At 39.9% G+C, this 27,443-nt stretch overlaps 1 protein-coding gene across 1 annotated transcript in view; it reads right to left on the reverse strand.

The window, feature by feature from the left end:
* The window catches only part of DNAJC1 (DnaJ heat shock protein family (Hsp40) member C1), a 327,684-nt gene that overhangs the window by 70,527 nt on the left and 229,714 nt on the right, over positions 1-27,443 (reverse strand). Inside the window, exons 7-9 of the mRNA XM_033931327.1 lie at positions 23,232-23,322; positions 11,464-11,630; positions 1,809-1,928 (exon numbers count right to left, since the gene is read on the reverse strand). Coding sequence (XP_033787218.1) covers positions 1,809-1,928; positions 11,464-11,630; positions 23,232-23,322 — 378 coding nt within the window. The remainder of the gene's footprint in view (positions 1-1,808; positions 1,929-11,463; positions 11,631-23,231; positions 23,323-27,443) is intronic.

Genomic DNA, 27,443 nt, shown 5'->3' on the forward strand with positions numbered 1-27,443 from the left:
ATCCCTCCTGCCCGTAATGTAGTGCGGGGTGGGGTTAGGGGGTCGCCGTGGCCAGGAGGGTTTGGGCTCCCTTCTGGCCCAACTACACAAAGGTACGGGGAAGGCGGGTGGGGGTGTCGTGGGGGTCGGCCAGGGGGGTCGCGGGTCGGCTGGGGGACGGGCGGAGGTTCTTGGGGGGGGGGGGCGGTCGTTGGGGGGAGGGGGTTTGCGTCGAGGGCAGGAGGGCCTGGGATCCCTCCTGCCCGTAATGTAGTGCGGGGTGGGGTTAGGGGGTCGCCGTGGCCAGGAGGGTTTGGGCTCCCTCCTGGCCCGATATTGTTGGGGAGTCGGCGGTCCTTCGGGGTGGGGGTGCGAGTGGTCCTGCGGGGGGGGGGGGGGATGTATCGGACGTCGGGGGGGGGGCATCAGGCTTTCAGGATGGGGACAGACCTTCAAGGGGGGACAGGACTTCAAGGGGGGACAGTGCACGGAAAGTCAGGGGGGGTGAACGGAGAGTCGGGACAGCGCACGGAAAGTCAGGGCAGTGCACGGAAGTCAGGGGGGGTGAACGGAGAGTCGGGACAGCGCACGGAAAGTCAGGGCGGGCGAAAGGAGCGTTGGGCATCATGCGCGGTATACCCGTGAGCGCGGTATACAAAAGTTTTTGTACATATCATCGTGATTTCTGCGCGCTATACCCGTGTGCGCGTTTTACACGGGTGCGCGTTATATCCGCGAAAATACGGTAGTCCAAAACGTAGTCTTTAGTAGTCACTACTTTCATTACGGTACTTTCCTCACATTAAGACATTTACAGTTTTATTTGTACCAAGTGATGACATCTATTCTTTTAATCTCCCTGTTCCAAAGAGATATTTAGATACAACAATGAAGAAAATAAAAGTCAAACAAATTTGATGTTTGAATATTTTTCAATTCACATATTGTGATTTCCAGTGCTGTCAAAAATTGATATGAAAATATATTTTATCTCTAATTGATTTTTCTCTATGGAAACCAAGTGCTATTAAACACCTCTGCACTCTTTCCAAATAGGGAATAAGGCCAGGCAGTATATAGATGAGTTAAGACACGACACTAAAACTTTAAATTCATTGCCTTTGGACATACTGTATTAATGGAAAGGGCCTTTCCACTACCCAGAGCAGATACACCATGCATTCTAATGCTGCAGACAAGAAAAGAAAATTCAACATTCATTTATACTATGGCAACAAGATTTCAAAATGGCAAGGCCTATAAAACTTTAAATTAAAATCTGTGTTTAATTTTTGAAAACTTGCTGCCAAAGAATGGTTATTAACTATTACATGGTGTCCATTTCCATTAATTAAAATAGATTTGCAAAAAATCTGGTAATTTGATTTTAGTCGACCATATGTATTTTAAAATACATTCTTTTAAAGAAGAAAAAAAAATATACATATATATATATATTTAAGAATAAATGCTTTTAAATTTTGATCCTAAATTAAAAAGAAATGTGATCTTAACTTGAATACTCTTACAAGTGTTCTTGCTGCAAACATAAGCCAGAATTGTTTTTCTGTGATCAAGTTACAGTAGCTCCAGAATATAAGCACCAGAATCCCCCATACAGCTGATCAGTTACAACTGTTAATTGTGGAACAGGGGACTGGCTCACATCTGTCTCTTACTTAGTCAGTTAATGGTTTACTTCCAACCCCTAAAAGGATAGTAGCAGTTCTCAGAAGACAATGTTGAACACTTTCTATGTCTGCCTTTCACACTGCCTATCTTGTTCTGGCTTGTCATTTGCCATACAATGCAAAGCTGAGTGAACTCACATCTGCTACTGATCGACCCAGTTCATGAGCAATCTTTTCCCATCGACCTGGGGTCCCTCCTGGGAACTTAACCATACTTCTTGTCAGCAGGCTAAGGTCCTCTTCTGTCCATTCAGGTGCCTGTAAAACATCACAAATTATTATCTTAGTGAAAAATTATAGTGCTATATTAAAATTGTATAGTTTAGACAATATGCTTATAAAGCACTATTTGAAATTTCAGATTTATTGTGAAAGGAAAGAAGTCATGAAAACCTTAAAAAATTATCTATTAAACTTGTATATCTTGAAAAATGACTTAAAATGCATCTCCAACTATTAATACCACAAGATCTATCCTCAAACAAAAAGTATCTATAAATAAACAATCCAAGCCCCATATAAATCAATAAACTGTAATCTTAGAAACCTAAAGCAATATATTACTTTGTGTATTTCTTTTCTGAATAAAGTGAAAGCAGGAGTTAAAGTTGTTTTGATAATACACTTGTGCTGGTAACACACCTACAGTTTACTCAGTACATTCTTTAAAAATATAATAAAACATGCCAATCTAAGTAAAATAAAATGTTTCTGTTAAGTTTAAAAAAGGACTTCCAACGTTATTTAAAATGCAACCATATCTCTGCCATACAACCAGACAGTAAATACAAAATGGAAAATCTGTAGTGATTATTATACTTAAGATAAATTTTTTTAAAGACAAATACCTCACCTAATCATCATTTCCGATAATGAACAGGCATGCATCAAGCAGTCTGCATTACAGAGTCATCAGCACAGAACAGTCAGAGGTGAGTGACCTCAGGGACCATCTCCACAGCTATGGTAAAGCTTTTCTCTGACACTAATCCTCCCTGTCATTCTCCCACTGTGTTCTAACCATACTGACATCCGCCTGCCGCACTGCAAGCGTAACAGGGCCCTTCCTGACTTCGTCTACCGTCTCCTCTAATCAATGGTTCAAGCGTGCTCTTTTCACCATGTCCAAATGGCAGCTTCACTCATAATCAAAGTGCACTGCCCCTGTTAAAGGGCTTCCCGAAAGGCTGTACCATTTGCATTCATTTGCAAAGCAAACTACTTTTATTCACTTTGTTCTGCTATCAAGAATGCTCCCTGAAGCAGATAAATTGGCATAAATACAACCTGCCATTTAAGAGTCAGTAAATAATAGCCAATAGCAGGGAGAATTTTATCAATCTTTCTATTTTGCATCCAAGTACATTCTTTGTTCACCAGATCCTGAAAACCTGAAATACGTTCATAATTATGGAGCTGATTTCAATATAAAACATCTCCAGTGAAAAAAAATGACCTAAAATTGTGATGTCTAAAACAGAAAAAAATCCCTGTTTTTTCTCATAAAGGTAGAGTTATAACTATGTAGGTTTCAGTCAATATTTTTGAAATTTCTATTCCTTTGGATGCTTGAGTTTAATTTTTGAAGTGCTAATAATCAAGTTCTTAACATTATTTCACAAAACCAAAATATGGAAAAATACAATAAGGGCTGGATTTTGTAAAAGGCACCATTTGCATGTCAATTACTCAATGGCGTCATTTGCAGAATCGCAGCTATGTGAAATGTAGGCCATTGTTTCAAAGGCCTAAATTTCCGGCGTCTACCTTTCATGAGAATTGTATCTAAGGGTGGCCTTAGACCAGGGGTGTCAAAGTCCCTCCTCGAGGGCCGCAATCCAGTCGGGTTTTCAGGATTTCCCCAATGAATATGCATGGAATCCCAATCAATACTGCTAACGGACGTATTCAAATACAAATCTTCCCCTATTTTTTGTTTAACCACATAACATACATTTAGAAGAAGAGAAGAACTAATACATATATGCACACAATATTAATAATTTATTAATCAACCTTACTTTTTTCATAAATGTTATAAATATATTGAATATTCCACCCTCTGACTTATACCAAACACCTATTTCATCAGACAACCCAGGCAAATGCCCTTGTTGCCCCGAAAAGCTGGATAATCAGTTCCACATTGTCCAGTGTTTTATTTCAAATGTCCTTGCCAAACTGGTGCTTCATGGATTAAACTCCTGCTTTCATGATAACAACTGACAGAATGTTCAAGCCAGACCAACACAATCTTGTGTTTCGCCACACAGGCGTCCTTAGGAGCTGAAGCCACTTCAGGTTTTCACTGTATTTTTCTCTCTATAATCACATTTGTTAATCAACCAGCAACTGCAGCTTAGGCTCAATAACCACGTCTCCCCACTGGAAGGGTGGTATATTTAATATATTTATAATATTTGTGAAAAAAGTAAGGTTGATTAATAAATTATTAATGTTGTGTGCATATATATATTAGTTCTTCTCAATGTATGTTATGTGGTTAAACAATGAATATGCATGAGATCTATTTGCATGCACTGCTTTCATTGTATGCTAATAGATCTCATGCATATTCATTGGGGAAATCCTGAAAATCCGACTGGATTGCGGCCCTCAAGGAGGCATAAGGTACCCGTTTTGGAGGTGCCCTTAGGTACCTCCATTTTCTTAACGGTGTTTTAATTGGTTTTTAATCAGCGCAGTCAATTACTGTGCTAATTGAACCAATTAAACAATTAAGTTAGGCGGCGTTAGGATGCCTAACACCGCCTAACTTATGGCACCATTATTAGAATCTGGCCCTAAATATACATTTTCTTTTCATACTTAAATTTACCTTTATATGACAGATACAGTTCTACAATTTCATAATTTAGGAAACCATCCAAAAACAGCTCGAAATGATATATCAAAGACTAACTTTCTAAAGATACACACATATTGTAGGTAAAGAAGCAAAGATGGAAAAAGAGATGCACTTGCACCATAGGTGAACCAAAAAATAACCCTATTTCCTGCACTTATGCACCAAAGATGTACAAGCTAATTGCTTTGCTGGTACGAAGGGGTGCTGAAGAGTTTTGAGGACAACCAACCAACTTCCTAAATTCTAAGCATTATTTTGTCACTGTAGCTGAAGAGTGTTATACTGCATATACACATGCATACAAACACATATCTATATCTATCTATTTATTTATTTATACACACATAGACCCATATCTATATATAAATGAGAATCGTACTTTTCAAGCATAAAAAACACAAAGGAACTTTTACCCTTTATTCATTAACCCCCTCCTTTTACAAAGCCGCATGGCAACAACACCAAAGCCCATTAATTCTCAATGGGCTTTGGTGCGATTACCGCAGCCGCTGTGGTAATTGGCTTAGTAAAAGAGGGCCTACGTTTTGCAAACTACTACCATACAAAGCTTTATTTATTTTTGCAACCATATTAACTGGCAAGGCTGTACCTAGCATTTTTCTCTCTTGTAATTCTTTTTAGAAATGCAGAAAATTCTTAAATGCTATAGCTGTGAATTTGCAATTCCTCAGCAGTAGTTAATTGTATCTTTAGATGCAACAGAGCCTACTGTGATCCAGAAACCACAGAAGCCAGGAGGGTGGCCCTGGTGTGAATGTATTCTCCCTGCTCTAATCTGTAGCCAACTGTAGTTGTGAGAGTCAAATGAATGTATGAGCATACTGCTTTGCCACTTATAACCATGTGCATCCAATATTACTGAAACACTGGGCCAAAAATTCATCTCTGCAGTCAAGTAATGGAAGATACCACATGGTGAGGAAACATCTGTTGTCACTGCACAAGCATTTAGATTTTGCCTCAGTAAAGTCCTGTTCCAAGTTAACTCTCCATTCTGAATATAAAATCAAAGGTATCACAAATTTTAAATTAACCATTTAACAGGAAAATACAAGCCACCTCCTTACAAATGCAGATAACATTCTTGCAAGTGCAAATGATTGTTCTTTAAAGATGCAGATTACAACATAATGCTGCCAATTTCAATGCTTTACTGTACAAAAACACTTTTATCCACCATTAAAATGCTTTGCTCTGCACTGTTAAGTTACGTTCTCCTTTATCCCTTCAATACCACATAGAACATTAAAATTAAAGTGAAAAGAGTATTCATGAAAACCAAACAAAATTACCCAAAATGCACAGTGGTTATAACTGTCTCGCTTTAGAAGACTCAAACCTCTTACTATTTTTTTTTTGCATTTGACTTAAGACATACTTTTAGCTTCTTAAATGTTGAAAACAGTTTAAACAATAAGAGGAAAAAGCAAATCAATAATTTTACTAACACTATCATCTCTATTTTAGATAGAATATAGAAACTGGAATTGAAAATGTCCAGGTTTGAAGCTATGCAGTTATGGTTGTTGGGTTTTTGGTTTTTAGCAAAATTAACCATCATAGAGCTTTCTCTCAAACACATGCAGAATACATGTGTACATGCCAGCTGTGTGTGGTGGATTTTACAAATGTCAAAATCTAAAACATCAATATACATGTTAAACTATTGACACTGGCACAGCATATTGGTATTTTGGATCCCAGACATGTAAGTGCAGACATTTAGGTGAATATGTTTGAAATTTTGAAAACTTGCATGTTTAAAAGCTCCCATGTACAGGGACCATAGCAATTGAGCACTATTTATTTTAGGGGGAAACTTTCTGTAGCCCCTTCTGCAGAGTGCTACATATAACTAGCATTTTTATAACACTGATATATATATAGGAACACTGATATATAGGAACAGCTTTAAATCCCTACACTGATCACTGTGATGAAAGACATACAGTCCCCTTTTGTTCTGGGGAATACAAGTGTATATTTATGTCTTGCCTTAAATCCCGCCAATCAATGCCCACCCCCCCTTGCTATATGCATTTAGTTCAGATTTACACATTTAAATCCCAGTTTTGTAAAATTAGGGTTTCCACATTTATTGGGATATGTGTTTAAATGCTGATATTTACAAATGTAAATAGCAAATAGGACTTCTAATATAAAGGCCCTTGTGTGCCAAAATTAAAAAAAAGTGTGTTACTGTACTTTCAAAAGGATTTTTATCATTCCTCACTCATGGTGAAACATTTTAAAAAATGAGCCAAAAGGAAATGAATACCAAAGCAATGAAAGAAGATGAATGATCTACATACACACTGTGCATAAACCATATCATCCTGTCCTTTAGCAGACCTGGAACATTCACTTGGTATAAAAATGAGCAGAATATGAACTTTTCTAAATTCAACGCTGATAATAGATGAGGCTCTTTTCTTTGACAAGTCTGATTTGCTTAATATATGCAGCCTGCTAAGCAGTCTCCCTTTCAAACTATTAGCAAGAAGTAAGGCCTATATAAATACAATACAGTGGAGAGGGATGCCTGGCTATATAAGGAGGAAGCTCAAGACACAATTGGGAGGATGTGTTATTCATGGCCCTTTAAAGTGATACATATGCTGCTTATGATGCAATATGTACATTTCCTCATGGTGAATATTTCCCTTGTACATTCTTTGGAATGCAATTCACTAAAAGCCTAATTAACTAAGCCCCCAACCCACTCCATTAGCGATTGGAAGAAAAGTGAATAAATTAGGCCTAAACTTTAAACAATATTGTCACATTGTATTTATAGTTCTGATTATCCCATTTACAGTATTTGATTTCATTCTCTAAGAAATCACAACTACAAATCATGTCATGGAGCAAAGCAAAACTGAAGTTAGCCTGTTTAGCTGACTAGGGTGAAGAGACAACCTTACAAAGCCTGTTTATTACCATCTGTCACTGAGAAAAAAAACACGAGGTTATTGGGTTTTCCCTTTTAAGTGGCTTGTGGTTTGCCAAGACTGTCCTGCTTTTTATTCTCTTAGAAGCAGCTTTTTATTCTCTCACCACCAGACGCCAATATTTTTATGCAGCCTTATAAAACTATTTCCCCTTCATGCAAACAATAATGCCAAAAGACAGTCAGCCACTTTAGTGCAAGTGCAATAAACCCTTTCTTCCATAAAGCTATTTGAATTTAATAAGGGAAAAAATTCATTCTTCTAAGAGAAGGATTTGGATTTACCCACAGGGGCTAAAAATCTAATAGGAAACGGCTAATTCATTCTTATTTTACAAATTACATTTTGTTCTTTATCATATATGTGAGCAGAGGGCATAGAAACAGTCAGGGAGGAACAAAGGTAAGAAAAGAAACCCAACATGGTCAGACAGCAGGAAAAACCTAGAAAAGTACAATTGATTTTGCATGTCTTTTAGGTGATCTGTATTCTTTGCATTTTTTAACTAATCAGAAATGCTTCATTCGTTCTCATTCTTTAATGATATATTTTTTATAACTTAAGTCCATGGTGAAGGAATAGAGACAGTTCCACTATACAGATTAACCATAATTTAAGTCCTTAGATCAGTGCTTCTCAATCCAGTCGTTGAGGCACATCTAGTCCTATCAGGTTTAAATATGCACAAGATAGATTTACATATCAAGGAGGAAGTGCATGTAAATCTCTCTCATGCATATTTATTGTGGATATCTTGAAAACCTGATGGGACTAGATGTTCATCAATGACTGGGTTGAGAAGAACTGCCTTAGATGCAAAGAGTAAGGGTAAAAGCTGAGATGAACTAGGCATCCTTTGAAGTGTTGTATCAGAAAAGGGTAAACGAGATGGAGCTTTGATCCTATTTACCTGCATTTTTTTTTTCTGTATTTCTTAGTAAACTATTAAAGCATCATATGTTAGGAACATCTTGATATGATACCATACAAGAGTCATTTTATTTTTTTAAATTATTTATTTATTAATTTTTCAGAAATTACATTCTAGTTATATATAAGGACATAAGAATAGCGTTACTGGGTCAGACCAATAGTTCATCTAGCCCAGTATCCTGTCTTCACGGAGGTCAATCCAAGTCATAAGTACTTGACAAAAACCCAAATAATAGCAGCATTCCAAACCACCAATCCAGGACAAGCAGTGGCTTCCCCCAGATACATTAACCGCTCTTACCACATCCTCTGACAATGCATTCTGGAGCTTAACTATTCTCTGAATGAAAAAATATTTCCTCTTATTGGTTTTAAAAGTATTACTATGACTTCATCGAGTGTCCCCTAGTCTTTGTAAATCTTGATGCAGTAAAAAAGCCGATCCACTTGTACCCGTTCTACACCACTCAGGATTTTTTAGTTTTAAATCATATCTCCCCTCAGCCATCTCTTTTCCAAGCTGAAAAGCCCTAACCTCTTTAGTCTTTCCTCATATGAGAAGAGTTCCATCCCCGTTATCTTGGTTGCTCTTCTTGAATATTTTCTAGTGCTGCTATATCTTTTTTGAGATAAGGAAACCAGAACTGAATGCAATACTCAAGGCGAGGTTGCACCATTGAGTGATACAGAGGCATTATAACATTCTTAGTCTTGTTTAGCATCCCTTTTCTAATAATTCCTACATTCTTGTTTGATTTCTTGGACACCACCACCGCACATTGGGCGGAAGGTTTCAATATATTGTCCACAATGACACCCAGATCTTCTTCTTGAGCGCTGACCCTCAAGGTGAACCCTAGCATCCAGTAACTACCAGTTATCTACGAGAAGAAATCAATTTAGAAAAATTCAAAAGTAAACTGAAAACTTTTTTATTTAACGACGCCTTTGTAATTTAATACTATTGGTTTCTTTTAATAATATTTTACAAGTCTTGGAACTAATCCTTTCTTCTCTCCACAACATTTATTCAATTATCTCTATTTTTATCCCATCCATATGTGTTTTCCATTTTTGTTTCCCACTCTGCTTAAATATATTGTAATTTCTTCCCCAAAATATCCTTTCGTTTCCAGTTCGTGTTGTAACTGTCTGTGTCTCGTTAGTCTTTAACTATTTTAAAATTTCTTTTATATTGTAATTTTAATTATGTGTAAATCGCTTTGAATACTGACAAAGCGATTAATCAAATATATATTAAACTTGAAACTTGATTTGGATTATTCTTCCCAATGTGCATCACTTTGCATTTCTCCACATTAAATTTCATCTGCCATTTGGACGCCCAGTCTTCCAATTCCTAAGGTCTTCCTGCAGTTTTTCACAGTCTACCTGTGTTTTAACAACTTTGAACAATTTAGTGTCATCTGCATATTTAATCGCCTCACTTGTGCTTGAACTAATTTGTTTCTTTATAGCCACGTAATTAATGCAATGTAGCAGAGTAACTTATAAGACTTAGACAATTGTTCTAAATAAGTAACTTTTTGAAACTAGTTTAATAATCTTTCTACTTCATTTTCTGTATCATATGGGCATCAATTGAAGTGTTCATTTTAATATTGATGAGCGTGTTGTAATATATTTACATACGATTATCGGAGGCTGCTACACACCACAGAAAAGACTGCGATTTGCTGTTTGTGCATCGACAGATTCACTACTTCATCACTAAATCTGTTAAAACTGGTTTAGCGACGATCGTTAAACGCACGGTGAGTTTTGTGCATCCGGCCCACAGTGTCATAATTCCCTATTACTGCAACACACAAATAGAAATTCAGTTGCAATTTAAGTAGTCTTGATCAATGATTTTGAAATGTCTCTGGTGTTTATTTTTTCTTTAGTACCTCACCCCCGTCTTTTTTCCTCACACTGCTTGCTACCTCCTGTACGATTCTTCCCTTCACACTGCCATCATGATAATCTGATTTGCTGTTAGCCTTTTGGGCTGAAGTGTTCAGCAAGAGGTTTGCCTGCAAGTGAACAGGTTCTTTAGACTGAACCTTAGATGTTATCTCTAAGTAAAAGGAATGCAAAGCATTTTTATTAGGTATTTATATACCGCCTATCAAGGTTATCTAAGTGGTTTACAATCACTCAAGCATGTTTCCCTGTCCCGATGGGCTCACAATCTATCTAATGTACCTGTGGCAATGGAGAATTGAGTGATTTGCCCAGAGTCACAAGAAGCAGTAGTGCTGAGGCTGTAGTTCTAACCACTAGGCCACTCGCATATTTTATAAAGTGTATAACTTCTTCTTGTCTGGTCAAACTACACTTATACAGGGTATAACACCTGCTTTTACACAATATAATTTTAATAGACAATTTCTGAACATAAAAATGCTATACATGCAAAAAGTGTTTACAAAATTACCTCCAAAATGTGGAAAATTACATGTGGACTTCTGGATCCTCATGCAATGAGGGTTAGTGCAGGGCTTCTGGGCAGAGACCACTCTTGACGACACTTGATATGTGACCATTCTGGAAACTTGTGTAAAACTTAGAAACCAGGGAGCAGCAGTGCTGACACAGCAGGACAACAGGGCACCACAAAGACAGGCCATGAGCACACCACAAACATGTTTGTATGGTAGTCACACAGGCACTTGTTTGGTAGATAAAAGTCCAGCCATGGGCAAAAGCACAAAAAAAAATTATCAGCAGTCCAGGAAGGGCTAAACACTTGCTGCCTGGTGCTTCTCAGTCTGTGTAGAATACCTTCTCTACTGGTCATCCCCTGAACTTGTGGGATAAGCGTAACCTAAATAATTCTGTGTAAAAATCACCCAATTTCAAGTCATTTAATTACCGATTCAAGCTGCCCTCTTTGCATGCTCCCTTATTTCTCATATACTGTATATATTTGTCAAATATATATGCTGCATATAGTTTAATTTATAGTTTATTCCTTCATTTTTATTTGGTATATCTTAAAGTGAAATTAGTGTACCTTTTTTTTGGGTGGTTTGCTTCTGTTTTCCAACCAATCATCCATCTGTTCTTCAATTTCTTCAATGCTAACTCCCTGGTCATATGATGGTACAAATACATTAGCTTCTGAAACTATATATACTGGAAACTCCAATTTTGGTTTCTTGACCTTGGGTTTTTTCTCCTCTGCAAAATGAGAAAATATAGGAAAAAGATTAAGGACTTGCAATTTACAAATCTATTCTATATGTGCTAACATTTAGGCCTGCATTTAAAATGCCAGTATTATAGATGATTTAACATATCATTATAGATAGAAACAAACATTTTGAGATGATCACCAGTTTAACAGCATATACAAATATAAAATGTACACCCCTACTGAGAGTATATTAAGTGTGAGAGTGGCACTCATATGCTTGGCGTGGTCTTTCTAAAACACTGCTATTACAAATCCTATCAGTGAGAAACTGGACAGTCATAACAGGAACAATGCATCAGTGAATGTTAGTAGAGCAAAAGACCCTACTATCTTTAGTTTAGCCTGCAGTAGGGAAGTCAGAAAGACAATCAATTTCTATAAAGCACAAAACTCCCTTTAATAAACCAAAAGGCTGCTCAAAAGCAAAATAAATAAAAACACTTTTGTGAAGGTAGTAGAAAGCTACAAATGTTTTCAAATGGAAAGCACATGGAAATTCCAGTGGAGATTTTATAGTCCCTCTGCATAATCCTCTCAGCATCACCTAGGGCAGTGATTTCAAACTCAAACCCTTTGCAGGGCTCCATTTTGGATTTGTAGGTACTTTGAAGGCCTCAGAAAAAATAGTTAATGTCTTATTAAAGAAATGACAATTTTGCATGAGGTAAAACTGTTTATAAATCTTTCCTTTTGGCTAAGTCTTAATAATAATATTGTCATTTATAGCTAAAGAGACATCAAGAAACTGTTTTATTTTACTTTTGTGATTATGATAAACATACTGAGGGCCTCAAAATAGTCCCTGGAGGGCCGCATGTGGCCCCCAGCCGCGAGTTTGAGACACTGACCTAGAGTGACTCCCAAATAGTAACATATAGTAAATGACAGTAGATACAGACTTCAATGGTCCACCCAGTCTGCCCAATAGTCACACTCAGAGTATATCCATGGTTAAATTGCCTTTTCTTCAATATTTCTTGGCAATAGACCATAAAAGTCCGTTCTAGCCTATCCTAAACAACCTGTCACTGGAACTTCTATCAAAGCCCTCCCCTAGCTCATCCATAATTATATCACCATATACGGGAAACAGACCATGCCGGATTACTCAGTATTGTCCTTAGTTTGTTTTATATCATTCATTTTCTAATTAGAGATCTGTGTTCATCCTACTTTTTTTATAATTCCGTCACTGTTTCATCTCCATCACCTCCCTTGGGAAGGCATTCCAGGCATCTACTATCCACTCCGTGAAAAAGAATTTCCAAAGTCTGGTATCCCACAACATCAATTCATACCCTCTAGTTTTACCATTTTCCTTTCTCTTGAAAAGCACAGTTATTTACTGTAACAGGTGTAATCTGGACACAACAGGCAGATATTGTCACACGTGGGTGACGACATCCACGGAGCCCAGTATGGACAGTGCTAAAAGTGTACTGTCACTTTAAACTTCTTAAGAAGCTTTAAGACTGCCTGCACTGCGCATGTGCGAGTGCCTTACTGCCTGATGTGAGCTTGTGGTTCCTCAGTTTCGTAAGCAAGCTAAGAAGCCAACCAGGGGAGGTGGGAGGGATGTGAGAATATCTGCCTGCTCTCCCCAGCTAACACCTGTTACGGTACTTAACTGTGCTTTATCCTTGGACAAGCAGGCAGCATATTCTCACATGTGAGATTCCCTAGCTTACTGATTGGGATGGTGGGAGAGTTGGCCATTAGGAAGAAAATAAATTCTGTAAAACTGCTTGGCCGAAACAACCATCCCATCTAGAATAGGATTCTAGACAGTAGTGAGATGTAAATGTGTGAATTGAGGACCAAGTAGCTGCTTTGAAAATATCTTCAATGGGAGTGGAATGCAAAAAAGCCACTGATGCTGCCATAGCTACAGCCGAGCCTGAGCATAGCAGAAAATGCAGACTGCTAACCATATGGAAATAATTTGCTTGGTTACAGGCAGGCCCAACCTGTTAGGGTCAAAAAAGATGAACAGTTGAAGTGAAGACCTGTGTGGCTTAGTTCTTTATAGATAGTAAGCCAAGGCATGTTTACAGTTCAATGTATGAACAGCAGTTTCTCCAGGGTGAGAATGAGGCTTTGGAAGAAGACAGGAAGCACAATGGATTGATTCAGATGAAATTCTGTGACTACTTTGGAAGGGATTTAGGATGAGTTCTGAGAACCACCTTGTCATGATGAAACACTGTAAAACGTGGGTTGTAAAGAAGTGCTTGAAGTTCACTCATTCAGCGAGCAGAAGTGACAGAGATCAAGAAGACCACTTTCCAAGTTAGAGACAAGATGAGTAGATGCCTGTGGTTCAAATGGTGGCTTCATCAGACTGGTGAGAACTATATTGAGATCCCAGATAACTGGAGGTGGTTTTAGTGGAGGTTTTGAGTTCAAGAGTCCTTTCATAAACCGGGAAACAAGCAGATGAGTAGCCAGAGGCTTATTATTGAAAGGAGAATGGTAAGCACAAATAGCACTGAGGTGAACTCTGACCAAAGTGGTCTTAGGACCAGAGTTGGATAAATGGAGAAGGTAGTCCAATACTGAAGGGATAGAAGATGTGGAAGGATTCAGGTGATGGAGATTACACCACGAAATGAAGTGGGTCCATTTGAGTCGATAGAAATGCTGAGTAGAAGGCCTTCTGGAAACAGCTATAATGGCTTGTACTGGGTCAGAAAGATTGAAATCTGATGAACTCAGGTTGAGAAGTACCAACTGTTAGGTGCAGCGATTGCAGATTGGGATATAAAAGAGACTCTGAGTGAATAGATCTGCAATGGAATTGGATCCTTGACACTCAGTTGAAGTAGAAGGTAAAACCAAGGCTGTCTGAACCACTATTAGGATCATGGTGGCTGATTCTTGTTTGAGTTTGACTAACATCTTTGACTAACACCTTTGACTAACATCTTGTTTGAGTTTGACTAACACTCCATGAACGCCTACTTCGGAAACTGAAGAACAATGGGGTGGAAGGAGACATACATAGATGGATCAGAAATTGGTTGGCGGGTAGGAAACAGAGAGCAGGAGTGAACGGCCACTACTCGGACTGGAGAAGGGTCACAAGTGGTGTTCCGCAGGGCTCGGTGCTCAGACTGCTGCTATTTAATATATTTATAAATGAACTAGAAACAGGGACGAAGTGTGAGATAATAAAATTTGCAGACGACACCAAACTATTTAGTGGGGCTCGGACTAAAGAGGACTGCAAAGAATTACAAAGGGACTTGAACAAACTAGGGGAATGGGCGACGAGATGGCAGATGAAGTTCAACGTTGAGAAATGTAAAGTATTACATGTGGGAAACAGAAACCCGAGATACAACTATATGATGGGAGGGATGTTACTGAATGAGAGTACCCAAGAAAGGGAATTGGAGGTAATGGTGGACATGACAATGAAGCCGACGGCACAGTGTGCAGTGGCCGCTAAGAGAGCGAATAGAATGCTAGGTATAATCACGAAGGGTATTACAACCAGAATGAAAGAAGTTATCCTGCCATTGTATCAGGCAATGGTGCGTCCGCATCTGGAGTACTGCGTCCAATATTGGTCGCCATACCTTAAGAAGGATATGGCGATACTCAAGAGGGTTCACAGGAGAGCAACACGTCTGATAAAAGGTATGGAAAATCTTTCATACGCTGAGAGATTGGAGAAACTGAGACTCTTTTCCCTGGAGAAGAGGAGACTTAGAGGGGATATGATAGAGACTTACAAGATCATGAAGGGCATAGAGAGAGTGGAGAGGGACAGATTCTTCAAACTTTTGAAAAATAAAAGAACAAGAGGGCATTTGGAAAAGTTGAAAGGGGACAGATTCAAAACGAATGCTAGGAAGTTTTTCTTTACCCAACGTGTGGTGGACATCTGGAATGCGCTTCCAGAGGGTGTAATAGGGCAGAGTACGGTACTGGGGTTCAAGAAAGGATTGGACAATTTCCTGTTGGAAAAGGGGATAGAGGGGTATAGATAGAAGATTACTGCACAAGTCCTGGACCTGTTGGGCCGCCACGTGAGCAGACTGCTGGGCACGATGGACCTCAGGTCTGACCCAGCGGAGGCATTGCAAAGACAAAGAACAAAGACAAAGGATTGGTGGAAAGATATACAGGAACTTGTGTGACCAAACCAGAAGAAGGGAAATGGGCACTTGTATACTGCCTTTTTGTTGCTTTGGCATTTCAAAACTCACATTAAAAGCAGTGGGCACTGGAGAATTAAGTGACATTGCTAGGGTCACAAGGAGCAGCACCGGGATTTGACTTCACAACCTTTGGGTGCAGAGACAGCAGCTCAACCATTGAGCCACAGCCCATCTGCCTCCAGACAATGAAGTACTGTCTGGAGCAGAATTGAGGCAACTTGTGGTTGTGGGGAGATGCAAACAGGTCTATCTGAGAAGTCCCCCACAGGGAGAAGATGTGGCATAAGACTTTGGAGTTGAGAGTCCACTCGTGCGGCTGAAGAATCTGCTGAACTTGTCAGCTAAAGGATTCTGTTTCCCTTGTACATACATGGCTTTGAGAAATATGTTTTGAAGAATTGCCCAGTTCCAGATATGCTCGGCTTCTTGACACAGAGGAAGAGAGCCTGTTACTCCCTGCTTGTTGATGTAGTATATAGCTACTTGTTTGTCTGTGTGAACAAGGAGAACCCGATTGGAGAGACGATTTCAAAACATTTTCAGAGCACTGTGAATTGCCTGCAACTCTAACAGGTTGATGTAGAATGTCTTCTCTTGAGACCACACACCCTGGGTCCTGAGACCATCTAGGTGAGCTCCCCAAGTATACATGGACGCATCCCTCGTGAGTATTTTGTGATGTGGAGGGATATGAAACAGCAAGCCTCTGGAGAGATGTTGGATTCAACCACCACTGGAGAGACTGACGAAGAGGCAAGGTGACTTTGATCCATTGGGATAAGAAATCAGTGTCCTGAGACCACTGAGATGCCAGGGTCCCCTGATCAGACCTGAAATGAAGTTGAGCAAAGGGAGTTACATAAACTGTGGATGCCATGTGACACATAAGATGCATCATTTGTCTTGCTGAGTTGTTTTGCAGATTGGACACATGATTGCAAAGGTGAAGCAAGGTGTTCTGCCTTTGTTGGGGTAGGAAAGCCCGTAGAAAAGTGATGTTGAGCACGGCCCCTATAAACTCCAACACTTGAGAGGGTTGAAGTTGGAAAGTTAACTTCGAACCCCTGAAGCTGGAGAAAAGCTATGGTCACTTGTGTTGCTGAGTGCATTACTTGAGGCAATGTAGCTTTTATCAACTAATCATCCAGATATGGAAACACTTGAAACCTGTGGGTATGGAGGGTTGCTGCTACCACCACCAGGTACTTTGTGAATACTCTTGGAGATGAAGCAAGACCGAACGGCAGAACTTTGTACTGGAAATGCTGATGATCCATATAAAAACTGAGAAATTTCTGTGTTCTGGATGTATGGATATGTGGGTGTAGGCCTCTGAGGTCCTGATTTCTTCCAAGCCTTTTTTAAATCTTCTACATTCCATTTTCAGATCCTTCAGTTCATTAGAGAACCATGGATGTTTCTCACTTGTAGACAATCTCCTTATAACACAAGGGCTTTGGAATTTAGTATAGATTCAGTAGTGCATACATAATTTTCTAACATTCATTTGGATTTAGATTAATATCTGTAATAAAGGTCCAATTTTATCCCAAAATAACTGAGTGTCTATTCTCCCCTTAGTTCTAATTTGTTTGCCTCGTGGATGAAAAAAAGTATGAAATCTACATAAATAATGACTTGACCAGATAACAGAAGACCAATCAATAAATGATAGTAAGTGAGGCTTATTAGCTTATGTCCAATGAATGTCCTCTCTCATGAGTCAAACCAGTTATTCTATATAAAAAATGTTCAAAAAGTGACTTAAACTCATTATCATCATCATCAATTCAAGTGTGGAACATGATAAAGTGGAGTTAGATCTAAACTCTTATAACCTAGATTAAATTTTTGACCAAGGGCCAGGAGGTCTACCGTGTTTTCCCGAAAATAAGACCTACCCTGAAAATAAGCCCTAGCATGATTTTCGGGGTAGGTCTTAATATAAGCCCTACCCCTGAAAATAAGCCCTAGTCATAGGCAGCCGCATCGCCCCCGCCATGCAGCTGAACCACTGAACACTCGCTGACCCTCCAACCTTCTCTCCCAGCCGATCCCCGCCAACTGTGACCATAAATACCTTCTGGCAGAGGAGCGTCGGGCCAGCAGCACTCACAGGCTGCTTCATGGCCTTCTCGCTGGGGCCTTCTGTGTACTGATGACATCATCAGAAATGAGGCACACAGAAAGCCCCAGCGAGAAGGCCGTGAAGCAGCCTGCGAGTGTTGATGGCCCAACGCTTCTCTGCTGGAAGGTATTTATGATCGTGGTCGGCGGGGATCGGTTGGGAGGGAAATATGGAGGGAAGGATGGAGGGTCAGCGGGGTTTCAGCAGTTCGGCTGCACACCAGGAGTGGCGGCAATTGTTCAAGGGTTCTACTGCACGAGGGATGGGAGGGAGGGAAGGATGGCAGCTGGACAAAGGGTTCTGCTGCACGAGGGATGGGAGGGAAGGATGGAAGCCGAGCAAGGGTTCTGCTGCACAGGGGAATGGGAGGGATAGAAAGATGCTGCAGAGGGAAGGCACACGGGGATGGGTGAGAGGGGAGGAAAGATGTTGCACATGTGGGGGAAAGAAAAGAGGACGAATTGGGGTGAAGGAGAGGAAGGGAGAGATGATCATGTACATTAAAAAAATAAGCCCTACCCCAAAATAAGACCTAGTGCCTTTTTTTGGCCCCAAATGAATATAAGACACTGTCTTATTTTTGGCGAAACAAGGTATGATTTAATATCAGCTTTAACAGTTGTAATGCATGTTCACCTTTTAGCTGACCATATAAAATCTCTAAGCCATCTTCACATGAACTAACTCTCAATTTCTAACAAAAACCTTTTTTTATATCACAGCCACTCCACCCCCTTTTCTACTTTGTCTATGGATCTGAATCGCTTTATAACCTGCATGGTATAATTTCAGAAGTAAGGGGTCAGATTTATCCTGTAACCATATCTCCATAACTACAATCCCAAAATCTGATTCCACAATCAAATCCCTTATAATTGAAATCTTACTACAAACTGGCCTAGTATTCATATAACATGAGCTAGGTAATATTGAAGAAGAAGATTCATTAAAATTGTGAGTAATGGTTCTCAAATTAGAACAGTTACAATTCAGATGTGGTTTAAAATTGCTTCTTCTTTCCTGTGAAGTAATTACCGGTACTTCAAGGCTCCTCCTAGCTTGGTACTATTGAGAAGTGAGGTTTTACCGGGTGCTCCTTAAATGAAGATGTGGCTTGGGACTGATTTGCATTGTGGAGGCCATCAACCTCAACATCTGCCAAGGTGAGACCTGCTGGCTTCTCTTTTTTAAAAAAATCTTTATTAATTTTCAAAACTAATACAAAGTGCCAAGAATTTTAGACATTAATAATCAACGTAAGCACTTAAATTCTATCAATAACAATGCAGAAGAAAAGTATCCCTCCCCTCCCATCCAACAATTTAATCAAGAAATAAACCAGAAAGATATCCCACCCACCCCATCCTGGATGTGTATATAAATAAACCTGCTTCTTTGAACTCAAGTGGCATTGGCAACGAGAGCATCTGCCTGCACCTGAGACAAATAGGTTCTAGCATGCACAATGTCTAGCACGGCTCAAATGTACTCCAAATGTTGAACTGGGAGTAGGTGGGACTTAGGGTAATTGATAAACCCTATAGCTCCAACACCCAAATAGTTATCTGCATTGACTTCTGAGCAAATGTACTTGACAAGCCAATTGTCTAAATAGGGAAACACATGAACTCACAGTCTCCATAGCGACGCTGCAATTACTGCACAGCATACTATGAACATTCTGGGACCAAATGCAGAGCACTGTACTGGAAGTGATGTTTCCCTACCCAAAATCTGAGATATCCCAAGCCACAGGAAGTAGCTGAATATTAGTATACACATCTTTCAAAGTCTAGAGAGCATAGCCAATTGTTTTTCTGAATTATGGGAAGAAAAATGCCTAGGGAAATTATCCTGAACTTTTCTTTCACCAAATATTTGTTAAGGGCCCTTAGGTCTAGGATGGGATGAAATCCCCCTCGCCCTTTTTTAGGGGGGGAGGGCACAAGGAAGCACTTGGAACAGAATCCCTTCCCTTTTTCCCCTGTCACATTACATTTCGTTTCTAGACACACAGAACCTCACGGATTGATATAGTTCACAAAGATTAAGAAACTGGATAACCCAGCAACCTATAGAGTAATCATATTTTCTAAAAATTAATTTTCTAAAAATCATACAAATAGATGACTTTAATAACTTTCTGAAGTGTGTGTATGAGCAAGACCTTGTAAACAAAGTACGTAACTCCTTGTCCCAAACTAGCTGCCTGATAGGCAAGCACTGGAAAAACTTCTTATGGGATGGGATTTAATCTCATAGGCCTTTAGAAAGGAGGACAGTTTATTTGTTTGTTTTATTTATTCTCACCCTTATCCAGGGCGAGTTACACAACTACATACAAAATATAAAATTACATATAACAAAACAAGTCGCAGCAACAACAGACACCTCTACAAACAATAAAACAGTCCAGACCATAGAATACATCAGCGACCAGCATACCTACAAATTTGAGAATAGTAGGAACTCTTCTGTTCCCCCCCCCACCCAATAAACTCTCCAGGATGTGGAGGCCACAGAAAGGGCAGGCTGAAACAGATTTGATGGTATAAGCATGTTTCTTAATAAGGTCCGTGACTACTTCCATATTATCTCCAAAAAAAATGTCATCTCAGTAAGAGACATCTGTCAACATTTCCTGAACCACCAGTTCCAGGTCCAAGATACACAGCCATGAGAGTCCATACATCCCAATACTTAAAGCAGAAAGTCTAGATGCCACATAAAAAAAGTTATAAAAAAGACTCAAAAGTCCCCTAACCAAATTATTCTGCATTCCTGTTTGCCAGCTATCTGGCAAAGGTGAGCGGCCTGCTCTGGTGGGAGTGTGTACACACACTCAAGCATAATGGACACCAAGGACTTCAAATGGATGCTTGTGTACAGCCTCTCCCCCAAACTCCTCCAGAGTACAAGCATGTCTGCAAGGGGAAGCCAAGGAATGAGTTTTCAAACGTTTGACATGCTTGTGAGTGGATTTCACCATTTATTGAATCCAGAATTTGGACTCTATATATGTATGGAGTTCACCTTCTTAGGAATAGCTTGTACAGAGAGGGGAGACTCCCAATGCCTCATCTCACATCTTTAAGGACATTGTGAACTTGGACAGTCGCAGCATATCTGGGTAGAGAATCATAATAGAGGACAGTCATCTACTCAGCTCTGGGCCCCTCCTCGATTTCCAACTCAAAGGGAATGGCTTTGGCTATTTCCTGCAAAAACCCTACAGAGAAGTGCTCTCTGTAGAGCCTACTTTCTCCTGCAGTGAGGAGGGATCTGACAGAAGGCCTAGAGGCCTCTCCTGTGAGAAAACCTCAGGCTCTGCCTCAGACTCCCAGGAACAGTCCAAATCAGACTCGGTGTACTCATTGTGAGAGGTCCAAATCTGAGTCTGCTTCAGCCTGCTGGATAGCCCAGGCCCAGGACAAAGGAGTCAAGGTGCAAGCACCCTCCAGTACTCCAAAAGGAGCTTCCTCCCCTGATGGGCTGGAGATGATTTCTGTATCAGATAGCACCAACTCTAATGCCTGGTGAGCCACTGGCATCAATGACTGCTTGACAGGCAAAGCATGAACCTCCTGAATGGGCTGGAATGTGTCCAGCGTCATCACAAGCTCTGCCCCAAGATGCACCCAAGCATCTCTTGGAGCATGGCTGGGAGTCATTCCTCAAGGACAGGCATTGGAAAACTGCCTGAATTCATCTTTGCTGAATCAAAAGCAGGATTTCAGTTTTGGGGAGACTGGTGGATCAGCACTGCTGCCACAGAGATGGAGCTTATGTTTCTCAGGTGCCAGTTATTCCAGTACCCCAGAGCTCTAGGCACCATGTATCGCAGAGGATCAATGCTGTCACTTCTTCACCTTTACTCAGTGCTTGTCATTAAGGTCCTTTCAGTGTCAACAAGGACAATGCAGATTCCAAGTGTTTCCTTGATGTTGAGTCTAAGAATTCTCTGCTCCTAGGTCTGCACCAGAACCGGGTCCAGGGCATCTAGACCAGAAGGTGAAGACTTTCTTGATGCTGAAATATCATCAGCGTTCGGTGCAGCTCCTGAGGCCATAGAAACCAATGCTCTCAATACCGATGTATCAGACTTTAAAGTCCTCTTCTGCATCTGAGCACAGAGAGAACAGTTAGCGGTGGCAGTCATAGCAGGCATGCCATGTGGGTCAGTCAAAGATATGGTCCTATTAAACATACTCAAGCTGCAAACACGGATCAATTTATAGATTATCCAACCTACACTTCAATGTATACAAGCTAGCCAAATGGGGGTCTAGGATAACTTATACTGCCTTTGTTATAATTTTTCTTTTGCACCTAAAGTACTTTAAATTATAATTCATTTATAATTATAATTTATAATTTATTTATAAATATAATTTAAAGCACTTTAGGTGCAAAAGAAAAATTATAACAAAGGCAGTATAAGTTATCCTAGACCCCCATTTGGCTAGTTTGTACCTATTAAACATACTAGCAGGCTTATTGAATATCAAGGGAAGAATAGCCACACTAAAATCAAAAGATTTGATGACTGAGAGGAAAAAACAAAAGCCTCTCATCTGAGGACTGAGTCACAACCCAACCGTGGAACCCAGCCCAAAATGGCCACAGGGCATGGAAAAGAGAGAGAACAGAAGAAGTGCTGAAAAATCTACAGACATAAGAGGGAGAAGGAGAAAACAGGAGAAAAATCTCCCTTGCCTCACAAAAAAAATCAGGAAAGGATAAAAATTGTAAAAAATCTAACTTCACACATGCTGCGAACGAAGACTCTTCTCCCCAGAGCTATGAAGACAAAACTGGTAGTCACAAATGACTCTTGTCTTGTGGGAAGACACTTGCACATGCATGCTGCAAACCTGCCAAAGGCTTCTTAAAGAGATCACACGAATGCCAGGTAACATCCGTACTAAAACTCCATTGGGATCATTGCCTATCTATGATCATCTAAGTCTTGATTGTCATCAGAGAATGAGGCAGACAGCAGTTAACTTGTGATAACAACTTCTTTTAAGTGTATGGTGCAGACTGTACCCATACCATTCCGCTTCATAGCAATTTCCACTTTTGATGGAAGCACACATGTAACAATTAATATGCTGCATTAACACATTTCCTAAGCTGTGTTAGGTATTTTAACATTTAATGAATCTGGAGACCTATTTAAATGAAAACTGTTTAACAACTATTGTTAGCATAATTTGCAGCGTACAACAAACAAACCTAATTTTAGATGTCTAATAGATTGTTTGACTCAGCAATATATGAATACTTACTCTGAAGTGCTTCCAGTTCAGTTTGAGCAAGAGCTTCCTCCTTCTCCTTTGTTTTCTTTTCATTATATTCCATATAGAGTTGCCTGGCATCCTCCAAGAAAAAGTAGAAGGATTAGTACCTACATATTGTTTGTGTTAACTTACAGCTTGTAGTAGAGATGTTTTAATTCACCACTTTGGGTGAATCTCTTCATAAATCTCAATAAATAAATTCCACCTTCAGCTTATCTTCCAATATATACTTCAACATCATTGAGGTATTCACATACCTAGCATTATAATTCTGGGAAGTACTACTATACTACTAACTTATATATCACTACTAGACGTATGCAGCCTGTACACAGACTTAAATAACATAAGAACATAAGAATAGCCATATTGGGTCATTCCATTGGTTCATCTAGCCCAGTATTCTGTTTCCATAGTAGTCAATTCAGGTCACAAGTACCTGACAGAAACCCAAATAGTAGCAACATTCCATGTAACTGATTCTAGGGCAAGCAGTGGCTTCTCCCATGTCTATCACAAAAGAAAATTATGGCCTTTTCCTCCAGGAACTTGTCCCAACCTTTATTAAACTCATCCATGTTAACCACCGTTACAACTTGCTCTGGCAACGAGTTCCAGAGTTTAAGTATTCATTGACTGAAAAAATATTTCCTCCAATTTGTTTTAAAGGTATTGCCATATAACTTCAATGAGTGTTTCCTAGTCTTCGTAAATTTTGAAAGACTAAAAAAATTGATCCACTTTTATCCGTTCTGCACAAGATCTCAATTATATCTCACCTCAGTCATCTCTTTTCCAAGCTGAAGAGCCCTAACATCTTTAGTCTTTCCTCATATGAGAGGAGCTCCATCCCCTTTATGATTTTGATTGCTCTTCTTTGAACCTTTTCTAATTCTACTATATCTTTTTGAGATATGGCAACATGAACTGAACACAATAATCAAGATGAGGTCGCATCATGGAGCAATACAGAGGCAATATAATATTCTTGGTCTTATTTATCATCCCTTTCCTAATAATCCCTAGCATTCTGTCTGCTTTTTGGCCGCCACCGCAGATTGAGTGGAAGGTTTCAGCCTACTGTTTACAATAACAGGAAATTATCAGAATGAGAGCGAGAGTTGGAAAATTGTTTATGTGTCCTAGTAATAATGTTATCTTTTAATCCCATTTTATCAGATATGTTTTTATTAAATTTGTTGTAAATCACCTAGAGGAGTGTGGGAGTGGAGGAGTGTGTGGCGCAGTGGTTGGATCTACAGCCTCAGCACCCTGGGGTTGTAGGTTCAAACCCCGCGCTGCTCCTTGTGACCCTTGGCAAGTCACTTAATCCTCCATAGCCCCAGATACATTAGACAGATTGTGAGCCCACCGGGACAGATAGGGAAAATGCTTGAGTACCTGATTGTAAAAACCGCTTAGATAACCTTGATAGGCGGTATATAAAAAAATCCTAATAATAATAAACTAGATGTAATGATAGGAGGTATATCAAATAAATAATAAACCTGAAACTTGATAACACCTAGATCTTTTTCTTGTGTGCTGACCCTTAAGGGGGACCTTAGCATCCAGTGAAATTTCTGGTATAGAGAGGTAAAGATAGAGATTATCAGCAAACATGGTACTGAAAAACATGTGAAGAGATCAAAGTAAGAAGGAAAGAAGTATATAGAGAAGAGACATTCCAAGACAGAAGGGAGAGTTTTTCAAAGATTCACACAAATAGGTGTGACTTCTAGAGGGCTATATCGTTATTAGTATTATGCTTTAAGCACTGTTGTAAAAGGATTGCACCAACTCACTTTTTTCACATATCAGTGAAGTCTAGATCTACACTGAATTAGGTGAGTACGCCCTCTCCCCCCCTCCCCAAAGGAGAGGTAAAAAGATTGGATAGCTCTGTATAAAAAAGTTCTATCTTGACAACTCTTGCATTTTGTGATATGACCGGGCTGCTCTGGGAAAATGTACAAATTATTAAATTGAGAAGTTCTGAACTTGGAGTTATCCATTTGTATGCCTCACCCAGTCCAGCTTGATAACAGAAAAAGCACTGTTGAAGAAGATGCTTTCATAAATAGCAGAATTAAATAGGTACATTATTCCTTCCACCTCCCTGATAGGTGCATACAGACTTAGAGGTTCACTAGCTCTGAGAACAGTTCTGTCCCAGTGCCATCAGGTGATATCACCCTCTTGCGTACCCGGATTAACCCTACATATTGAAAAAGATTTTTGGATTTGCAACAAAATTTTTAATAGATATTTTGGTTAAACAAGAGAATCTTACTTTATTCCTCTAAAGCAGTCTTTCAAAAGAGTGAAAACATTGTACCATGTCAGGGCCATCTATTGTGTTTCCCTGAAAATAAGCCCTAGCATGATTTCTGGGGTAGGTCTTAATATAAGCCCTACCCCCAAAAATAAGCCCTAGTCATAGGCAGCTGCCCCGCCACGCAGCCAAACTGCCTAACATCTGCTGACCCTCCATCCTTCCCTCCCAACCGATCCCCGCCAACCGCGACCATAAATACCTTCTGGCAGAGAAGCGTTGGGCCACAGCACTCACAGGCTGCTTTGCGGCCTTCTCGCTGGGGCCTTCTATGTACTGACATCATCAGTAACGCAGCACATAGAAAGCCCCAGTGAGAAGGTTGCGAAGCAGCCTGTGAGTGCTGCTGGCCCGATGCTCCTCTGCTGGAAGGTATTTATAGTCGGGATCGGTTGGGAGGGAAGGATGGAGGGTCAGCGGGGGTTCTGCGGTGCGGTGAGGATGGCGGCAGTTGCTCAAGGGTTCTGCTGCACGAGGGAAGGATGGAAGCTGTGCAAGGGTTCTGCTATACAGGGGAATGGGAGGGATGGAGGGATAGAAAGATGCTGCAGAGGAAAGGCACAAGGGGATGGGTGAGAGGGGAGGAAAGGTGTTGCACATATGGGGGAAAGGAAATAGGAAGAATTGGGGTGAAGGAGAGGAAGGGAGAGATGATCATGTACATGAAAAAAATAAGCACTACCTGAAAATAAGATCTAGTGCCTTTTTTGGGCCTCAAATGAATATAAGACACTACCTTGTTTTCGGGAAAATACGGTAGTAGAACTTCTGGGAGTATTGCAAATCTTTTCTAGTGATTCATGTAATAAAATATCTTTGGAATTATCTCAAAGCACTTTTTGGGAGAGTAGCAATCTCTTTCCAAGCTCTGTGTGTGAATTTATTTTGCAGTTTTTGTTTTAATTAAGATTTTGAAGCCACATTTCAAACAAAAAATAAAAATCAAGAAAATGGAAAGAAATTACATTATCCTTCAAAGCCACGTTAAAGTTGAAGATCATAGACAAATGTAGCTCTGGGTGAATATTATGCACTGGAGGTAAGGAGTATTCCCTTTGACTGCAAGTAAATAGTGTAAAAGTTTGGAAGTTTTGGAGTTTGCAGTTATCAGTGCTGTATTTTGCTAATTTCTATTGTTGGAGTATGAACTTCTGACCTGTGTGTGTGTGCTAAGCTGCCTGTACCTGGATTTCCAAGGGAAATTGAAGGTAGAGGCAGACAGGCACCTTTGAAACTGCTTTTGGTTTCCAGCAGTTTCCAGAAACCACAGGGTAATGTGAGAAGCCAAGCCAGTTCTTTGGACTTCCTGGAGGGTGGTCTCAGAAAAGTGACTTCACTCCTGAGAAGTCTTAAGCCTGGTTCTGGGAAGGAAGCCTGTCTTTTGGGCAAGAACAAACCAAATGATCACAGCAGAAAACTCAAATTTAGGTTTAGGTCTATTCCCCACAAATAGACCTGGACTTTTGGAATTGCAGCAGGATCCATACAACAAGGAGGATCCAGTATATCTAAACTATTTACATTTGATTGGGACTTTGTACATAATTTTGGAGTTGTTGAAAGAAACTGTTACTGTCCAAGCGTATTGCCTCTTCTGTGTTCCAAGGACAAGTAAAAAGTTTGAGTTATTCAGCAACTTACTTGTTTGGTCTAACATCATTGGGAGAGTGAGTGGAAGTCTGGTGTATGCTTGTTGTGGAATCCAACTGTGGAAGTTGACTCCTGCTCTGGTCCTCAATTTTAAAAAAAGCTTTATATGCCCTCTGCCAGCATCTGGGAGAAACTGGGGGTTATATTGGTGTGTCTCAGAGCTCATGTTTGTCAGCTAAACTATTCTATACACATTATTAATTTGTAAGTTTAAG

The sequence above is a fragment of the Geotrypetes seraphini genome, chromosome 2 (genome assembly GCF_902459505.1).
Source record: "Geotrypetes seraphini chromosome 2, aGeoSer1.1, whole genome shotgun sequence".
Lineage (NCBI taxonomy): Eukaryota > Metazoa > Chordata > Amphibia > Gymnophiona > Dermophiidae > Geotrypetes > Geotrypetes seraphini.